Source organism: Sinocyclocheilus rhinocerous, unplaced genomic scaffold (genome assembly GCF_001515625.1).
Source record: "Sinocyclocheilus rhinocerous isolate Xijiao unplaced genomic scaffold, SAMN03320098_v1.1 scaffold819, whole genome shotgun sequence".
Lineage (NCBI taxonomy): Eukaryota > Metazoa > Chordata > Actinopteri > Cypriniformes > Cyprinidae > Sinocyclocheilus > Sinocyclocheilus rhinocerous.
In genome coordinates this window covers 351,198-359,842 of record NW_015665814.1, presented here as the reverse complement: position 1 = coordinate 359,842, position 8,645 = coordinate 351,198, and the positions used below count along the sequence as shown (strand labels likewise).

Genomic DNA, 8,645 nt, shown 5'->3' with positions numbered 1-8,645 from the left:
TAAAGATTAATCTAAATGTATTTATAGAAATAAATATGTCTGCTTGAAAGAATGAAGGATGTTGTATGCAAGTTGTTATAAAGAATGCACATTATATAGCAGGTATTTCATTTGGTGTTTTAAAAGAGGACCATGTTCTTGTTTCTTTATGAGAAGTGGTTTTATTTAATTTTAACATAAAGGCATGTTGTGTGTCACCGCAGTTAAATCGGTGTCTATCATGATAAAACTTTAATATCAAACCTATATAATGAGTTTGGAAATTTTAGAGAAATGCTTAATAAATGCATTACACTGTAACTAAACCCATTAGATTTTAGCCGACTAAATTTACTTTAGATTTAGTCGACTAAAATCTTATGATATTTAGTCGACTAAAACTAGACTAAAACTAAAAAAAATTCAGATGACTAAAATATGACACGAAATTGCATTTTAGTCAAAAGACCATGACTAAAACTAAATCAAAATTTGCTGTCAACATTAACACTGGTCTCCGTGTGAGTTGTGGGAAGTTTGTCGAATGTGTTCTGATGTTTAGCATTGATTTGAGCGTAGTGAATGCAGTTGCCATGGTGACGATGACTCACCCCTCCCCGCCGACTTTGGTGATCTTGAGTCTGAAATCGACCGAGTTGTGGCTGGGCGGCTTCCACTTCAGAATGTCATCACATCTGCCCGGCTTATATTTCTACAGGGACGCCAAAAACACAGAGACAAATCACTTTATGACACAATGCAGGAGAAAAACAATACTCCTTTATTAGCTATAAAAAATAAAAAATGAATGCTACATATTATCAACAGTAACGCATCACCAATTTGTAGGGCGCCCTAAAAAACAATGAGACCCAAAAGAGTGACTTCATGCATCAACATTTATACCATATCTTGGCGAAATTGTCTCTATTCCCAAACCTACTGAGTTGCCTATGTACTGTCTTAACCCTATAAAGCTACTGGATCATCCTTAACCTGATCAAAACTGATGAAAATCCTGTTGCACACAATATACTACATGCCTTCTGTCATCCGATTGATAATTTTACTTTAAAGATCTTACTTTAAAGAATGAAGCATCTTGTGTTTACTTGATAATCCATGCATCATTTTTAGAAACATGATTTTATTTGTTCATCATCTCAATCATCTCAGTGCCATTGTTTTGCATTGCATTATACGTTTTTCCTCTTCATAAAACTGAGGTGTTTTTCTTCTGAGTATGAGCTCCACATTCTCACTAAATCACACTATATAAGCCATGAAAGCCTGATGTATCAAATATGATACTTAACAAAAAAGAAAAGAAAAAAACCCCCAGGTTTTTACTGTAGCATTTTTACAGTCTTTTACCGTTAAATTCGCAGTCATTTTTTACAGTGTGGAGGTCTTTTCCCAATATATTGTATATTTCCCAATACAAAATATTTTGTCTAAAGGTTGTTCCATTAAAATATACTGTACATATATATATATATATATACATTTCGTATGACAGGTGTAAGGCATCAGAGGAGTGTTCACCTACGAATTCTACTGTAGTAAGTGGTAAAATGAAGATATTTTTACAGAAACCTGAGAGATTTCTGTCCCTCTACGCCTCGAGTCCATTTGAAACAACATGAGGGTTGGTAACTGATGACAGAATTGACATTTTTGGCTGAACTATCCCTTTAAGATGCAGTCTATGTAGGCAGCTCTCTAGGATTTGGAACAGAGCCATAGAATTGCTGATGGAAATAGTTATGTTATGGTGAGCAATGTAGTCCTGTCTTCAATATTTGTCCTTTTCACTGTTCCACTACAATATTTTCCGTTCATCTTTCTAGATTTGAGTCATTTGGTGTAAACCTGGTGAGCTACCACAAGTGTACAGTGGTTTCGCGCATCTAGACCAATCAGCAAACATTTGTCTGTGATGTAAATGAGATGTAAAGCAGTTAAAGTATGGAGCTCTGATCACAGTAAAGCAGCAGTTCTGTCAGGAGCGCGTTAACAAATTAACAGTGCCAACAGCGTAGTTTGACTCTTACTCTTATGAGCCACTACTTTCAATGAACTGCTCAAAATGACTCTATAGTTGTACGTTTGAATCAGTCGACTGTTTAGCAGAGCCCTGCAACGAAAACTGAATTCTGTCCAGTTATTAGCTACATACTATACATTTAAAGCACTATATATTTCATTGTCTTACTCTACAAGCTGTTTTGTGAAATAACTGTCCTTCAACTACTCAATAATCCCTTACATTCTGTCATTATAATCCTCTTTGAGAATATATTTGCAACAGTTGTTATTAAACTTAGATAAATAGCTCTTCCATACACAAAGACCGGTCATCAGGATGTGTTGGCTTTAATACAACTTCCAGCACTCATTCGCATTAATGACTACATTTACATTTAAATGACAGTCATTCATTTATAGCAGACACTTCTATCCAAAGCTACTTACAAGTGAGGGAGGCTGCAACAAGATTTGTATTTTTTTTTTTAATCCAGGTGTTTGTTCAACTCATCTAAGAATACTTAAAATAATAACAACAATAATACATTTTATGTGACCTAAATGAGTTTAGTTTGGCTGATGTGAAAATTCAGAAAATGAGGGAATACAGCACATTCTGGAATCTGGACTTAGTAAGCTTATTATAATGTAAGCTTATTATAAGAACTGTAAAAGACAAGAAAAAGAAAAACAAGTTCAATAAAAAGAGATCAAACAAAACAATGTCCTTCACAACACTAATATGTGGCATGTGACTATGAGGACATTCATTATTCATTCATGTCAACATTCTGGATGCGATGAATCAAATCTGGAGAAACCAAAGTGTGGGAAGACAAAAATGAGGCAAAGTAACAGATGCGTTGCCAGGAAACAGGATTTAAGCCAGCAGGACCGTTACATGATGGGAGGAGGTTGTACCTCTAAAAGGCTCAGTGTAAGATTGGGGATGAAAGTACGGTTGTTATGGGTCAGAGTATCCAAACAACCCTCTCACTTTCCACCGTATTGGTCTCTGCAATAATCAAAGCTGTTTACCAGCGGCAACACTAATGATGAGGAGAGGATACAAACACTAGTGCCTAGTAACTGTAAGAGCATCATCTCAGGAGAACCAGCAACTTCTCATAATAACAGCAACTTGCGGATATTACATTTCTAAATGGCCTGAAAACAACTTCATTCTGATACTGAAAGCTGAATTGTTGATACAAAATTCAAGACATTATAATATATATAATATATAGTCTGTTCAGCAAATTTTCATTTGAAATTAAGGCTACGTCCACACGAAGCCAGAGCTTTCCCTATCCGATCTTTTTTTATTCCCTCGTCTCAAGAAATATCTGCGTCCACACGAAACCATGAAACCGACACAAAACGATGTAGTATACATGCCAGACCAGTATGTGGCGCTGTAATTCTGCCACAGAGATACACTAAAAACCGAGAAGAAGACTTGGACTATGCGCATAAACCTTGCGCGCGGTATACAAACAAACATGGAACAATGTTAGTTAATAAAAAGACAATCGTTCAGTGTTTGTTCATGTTTTGTTGCTGTTACGTGACATAGCGGTGTCTGACTCGGGGCTAGACGTGGGCTGATGACGTCATCGTTTCAGAAAATATACGGATTCGCTGTCCACACGAAAACGCAAGGGTGTCATTTTCAGATTGATCCACTCTGGGACCTGGTTTCAAAAAATATCGGTTTCACTTTCCCAAAACGCCGGATCCGTGTGGACGAAATGCCTATACGATACAAAATGTATGCGTATACAGCTAAACGCGTCTCCGTGTGGACGGTGTATAAAATTAGCTAAAGGCACTTTATAGTATATGTCTGAAATTTTGAACATTTCACCCTCAGGCCATCCCAGATATAGATGAGCTTGTTTCTTTATTGGAACAAAATTAGAGAAATGTGTCAATCCATCGCTTGTTCACCAGTGGATCCTCTGCAGTGAATGGGTGCCGTCAGAATGAGAGTTCAAACAGCTGATAAAAACATCACAATAATCCACAAGGGATCCATATGACTCTAGTCCATCATTAATGTCTTATGAAGAGAAAAGTTGCATGTTTGTAATAAACTAAAGTGACTTCAAACCATTGCTTCCAGTTAAAATACGAGTCCATAAATCCATAATAACGCTTGCGCCAGTGAAAATGTTCTCTCGTCTGAATTGGGGAGAAATATGCACAGATCAAGCATTGTTTACAAACCCAATTTTAATGTGAGAGGCAACAGGGGATGGACTTTTGGGAGGGAGTGTTATTATGGATTATGGACTCAAGAAGTGATGGTTTAAAGTTGAAATGCTTTGATGGATTTTGTTTCACGTAACTTTTGGCTTCACAAGATGTTAATTGATGGACTGGAGTGGTGTGGATTACTTGTGATGTTTTTATCAGCTGTTTGGACTTCATTCTGACGGCACCCATTCACTGCAGAGGATCCATTGGTGAGCAAGTGATGGAATTAAATGGTAATGGCCTGAGGGTGAATAAATTTTCAGCAGATTTTCATTTTTGGGTGAATTATTCCTAAGAGTAAGTGAAGTTTTATTCTGACAGGGGATGGACTTTTGGGAGGGAGTGTTATTATGGATTATGGACTCAAGAAGTGATGGTTTAAAGTTGAAATGCTTTGATGGATTTTGTTTCACGTAACTTTTGGCTTCACAAGATGTTAATTGATGGACTGGAGTGGTGTGGATTACTTGTGATGTTTTTATCAGCTGTTTGGACTTCATTCTGACGGCACCCATTCACTGCAGAGGATCCATTGGTGAGCAAGTGATGGAATTAAATGGTAATGGCCTGAGGGTGAATACATTTTCAGCAGATTTTCATTTTTGGGTGAATTATTCCTAAGAGTAAGTGAAGTTTTATTCTCTTGCATACTCTACCTAACAATTCCCTTTAACAGTGACTATGTTCACAAAAAAGAATGGCCTCTTTCACTTTATTGCTTCAAGCAAAACCACATGCAGGTCTGGAACAAACATTGCAACGCATCTTTTATTTGCCGTTGTTCACTTCCAGTAATTTCAAAAGCTTATCACAGTTGAATGAAAAAGCCTCATTTGGCAGCGATTACAATGATAACGCAGGTTATGCACGTAACTGTGTTTCTATGACTGGTGAAAGAGCGCCAGAAGGCACAGCTGAGCAGAAATGCCTCTGTGGCTTTATTCCTGCTGACAACCTATCAAATTTGTCACCTTGTGACATGCTGACGTATCACACATATACTGTATACTCTGTATGCACATCATGATTTCTTCCGAAGTCTTTTCCTCGACCATTAGTTCGGAAGTCTCCAGTTTATACACGGGCTAATTTTTGGAGCATTTAAAAGCAGAAATGTGAAGCGTAATAGATATATTGGAATTTTATAAAGGCCCTTACATTAATTATTTTGTTAAAAGTTAAGTTTTGAGCTACTAAGCAGTTCATATAATTTTTACAGATATTTAAGTTTTATTGTTTTGTGTTGTGTTGTATACTGACTTTGGAATACTCTTTTAACCAGCATTCTATTTCTTTGGCTCCAAACCACCAGAGGGCACTACTGACTACATTATAGCCTTGATATTGTTTAATTGCTGTCAATTACAGCCAATCAATGGCTGCATCCGAAAACCTAGGCAGCTGACTTGTTGCCTCGCTGCCTTATCCAGCAATGACTTCGCAGGCAGCGTTTGCGCATGAAGGCACCTCACAAAATTGATTTCGGACATGCTTCTGAGGCAGCATAACGGTTTAATGCTCCACAACAAAACAGAAAGAGCTAATTCAAGAGCTAATTCAAGTTTCAAATGCTGATTCAAGATTCAAATGTTGACAAAACAGTTGGCCCGTTTACAATATTGCCTCAACAAGATTGTCAGTAAAGCAGCAGGATGCAGTCGCATGCACTTGCAGGTTCCCTGGAACCCACTACAGGCAGTATGCATTTCACCAACACATATTGCAATTTTATTGGCAATGGCCAATGCAAAAAGAAAATAATAAAAAAGAAAGTCATTTACTCTCCCCCTCAGTCAATGGCTCAAATGGAGAAATCAAGTGTTAAAGACCAGGTGAAAGGGATGTAGATGTAACATGCCCAGTCTGACCACAGGTGGTGCTGTGGCTAAAACGCCTCCAGGACTTCACAGTGTGATATATTGGACAAGTTTAACTGGCAGCACCTGAGCTATTGTGCATCAAATACATTGTGCTGTGACAGTGGTGAGAGAAGCTGACATGCTGTTAGTCTAACTGAAAGAGATATACTGGATAGTCTGCAAAAGAATGGCACTTGTCACGATTGAGCATAAAACCCAGCTTTGTGACATGAGTTACGGAGGCGTCACACATTGTCTGTCAACAGCTGGGAACGGAAGCATGGGATTCGCCTTGATGCTGCAGGGAAGCGAGAGCTGACAGCACGCACCTTGTAAACAGCCCTGAAGCCAAAGGTAATCCAAAAGGGAGACTGTTTGAAATGAGAGTAAAGGGAAACTGGTAATGAAGCTGGATGGGGAGATGTAAACAGGGATCTTTAACTGAGAGATTGTGGATTATGCCATGGTAGACCAGAGTTTCAGTTAGAGGTGCACAATTAATCGAAATCAAAATGAAATTGCGATTTAATCGTTCTGTTTAGTGCGATTATGAAATCGCGAAAGCTGTTATGCGCAGCTTGTCAGTGAGGTACGGCTCTGTGATCAGTAGTAAATGCTTGAATAGTAAATGATCAACACGCGTCAAACATCTTTCCAAACATGAGAAGCATTTATGAACCTCTTGTCCAAAAGACAACATTTAATAACATGTTTTTACTCCAAACTCCCTTCATAACGTCAGTCGAGTGTTTGAAATAAAATCCTTCTGTGAGACGGCTTCTTACACAAAATGAGGAACGTAACATATTATTTCATGGTATTCTAAGCAGTGATAAAGGCTATGTCGCTTAGCATTGCATTATAATTGTACTTTATTATAAAGAAAATACATGAGAAGGCTTGAAGAACTCAGATATTGATATTGTTTTTTTGTGTGTGTTTAACGCCATGTCAGCTTCCGTGGCTATTTTCATGCATTGAATGAAGTTCAATCTTCTGTTTATTCAGATACCGCTATATGGGATTTCCTGGAACGACGTGCATTACCTTATAATGCATATTTGAAGTTTCAACGCAAGAGCGCCCTCTGGCCTTCGGGTGGAGATTTACTACTGATCACAGAACTGTGCTTCACTGACAAGCTGCGCTGCCTTTGTCGAAACGCAATTCCACTTTAATTTCGATTAATCGTGCAGTTCTAGTTTCAGTTCCACTTCCCAAAGTACATTTGAGATTCAGAGTATGAGTAACAGCAGGTATTTTTACACAAGTCTAAAATGGGACGTGATAAATTGAAAGTGCTGTTGTTTCACCAGCTGGAAATACACCTTCTAATGCAGTGGTTCCCAACCACGTTCTTGGAGCCATCCCAACAATGCACATTTTGCACGTCTTCTTTGTCTGACAGACCCATTTCAGCTCTTGGAGTCAGGTGTGTTTGATTAGGGAGACATGTTGGGATGGATCCAGAAATGTAGTTGTGAACCACTGCTCTAACACAGGGGTAGCAAACGCTGCTCCTGGAGAGCCACTCTCCTGCATATTTCAGTTTAAAACAGCAGACCAGCATGTTGTTTTCAAGTAATCCTGAACACCTTGATTAGCTCAGATGTGTTGGAGCAGGGTTGGGGCTGAACTCTGTAGGATGGTAGTCTCCAGGAACAGGGTTGGCTACCCCTGCAATAATGCCTCCTGAACTGCTGATCCCAACACCTGACCAGGAGGAGCTGGCACAGCCTAGTCCTGCCTGATACAGATAAGAGGACTGGACTCTCCAAATCCATGGCTTTGCCTGCCATCGAACCCAAAGACCACAGAACTGGATCCAATTGATCTGCATTAGCTGTGTTTTGGGAAGTGAGGCATTAATCGCGAGCAAAAGATGTGCAAGGGTGTTGACGCTTTCGGACCAAGGATGTCAGCATGTTTTACATTTTAGCCCATCGGTGCCAAGGCAGCTTTTCTTGTACTCTAGACAAAAATGAAAGGGGTTTTATTTTAGTTAGTGTTTAATGTTATTGTTTGAGCATGAAAAATATATGCAAGGTTACAAAGCTCAAAGTCCACTCCAAAGGAAAATATTCTCTTAAAAAAACAACAACACTTTTCAAGAACTACAAACACGGCTCGTTTGGACTACATTTCCTTTTCTTCTGGATATTGTGAAGTAACAGTGTCACTCATTTACTTAAAGGTGGGGTAAGCGATTTCTGGTAGCCAATGTTGCCATTTGAAATCACCAAAACAAACACGCCCCTACCCCAAAAGGGTCTCGCCCCTATTTTGATAGCTCCGCCCCACACATATGTACACAACCCAGGCAACGATTAGATCTGTGAAACAAAGCAAAACCAATGTTACACCGTGTCTACACCGGACGCGAGCAGTACGGCGCGACAAAATACTATAGAACTCATTATAATCAATGATGCTGTCTACACCATAGATATACAGGTGCATCCCAATAAATTAGAATGTCGTGGAAAAGTTCATTTATTTCAGTAATTCAACTCAAATTGT

At 38.8% G+C, this 8,645-nt stretch overlaps 1 protein-coding gene across 1 annotated transcript in view; it reads right to left on the bottom strand.

Annotated features, from left to right (window-relative positions):
- LOC107731501 (mRNA-capping enzyme-like) overlaps window positions 1-8,645 on the bottom strand; it is a 108,442-nt gene that overhangs the window by 19,068 nt on the left and 80,729 nt on the right. Inside the window, exon 13 of the mRNA XM_016542602.1 lies at window positions 591-691. Coding sequence (XP_016398088.1) covers window positions 591-691 — 101 coding nt within the window. The remainder of the gene's footprint in view (window positions 1-590; window positions 692-8,645) is intronic.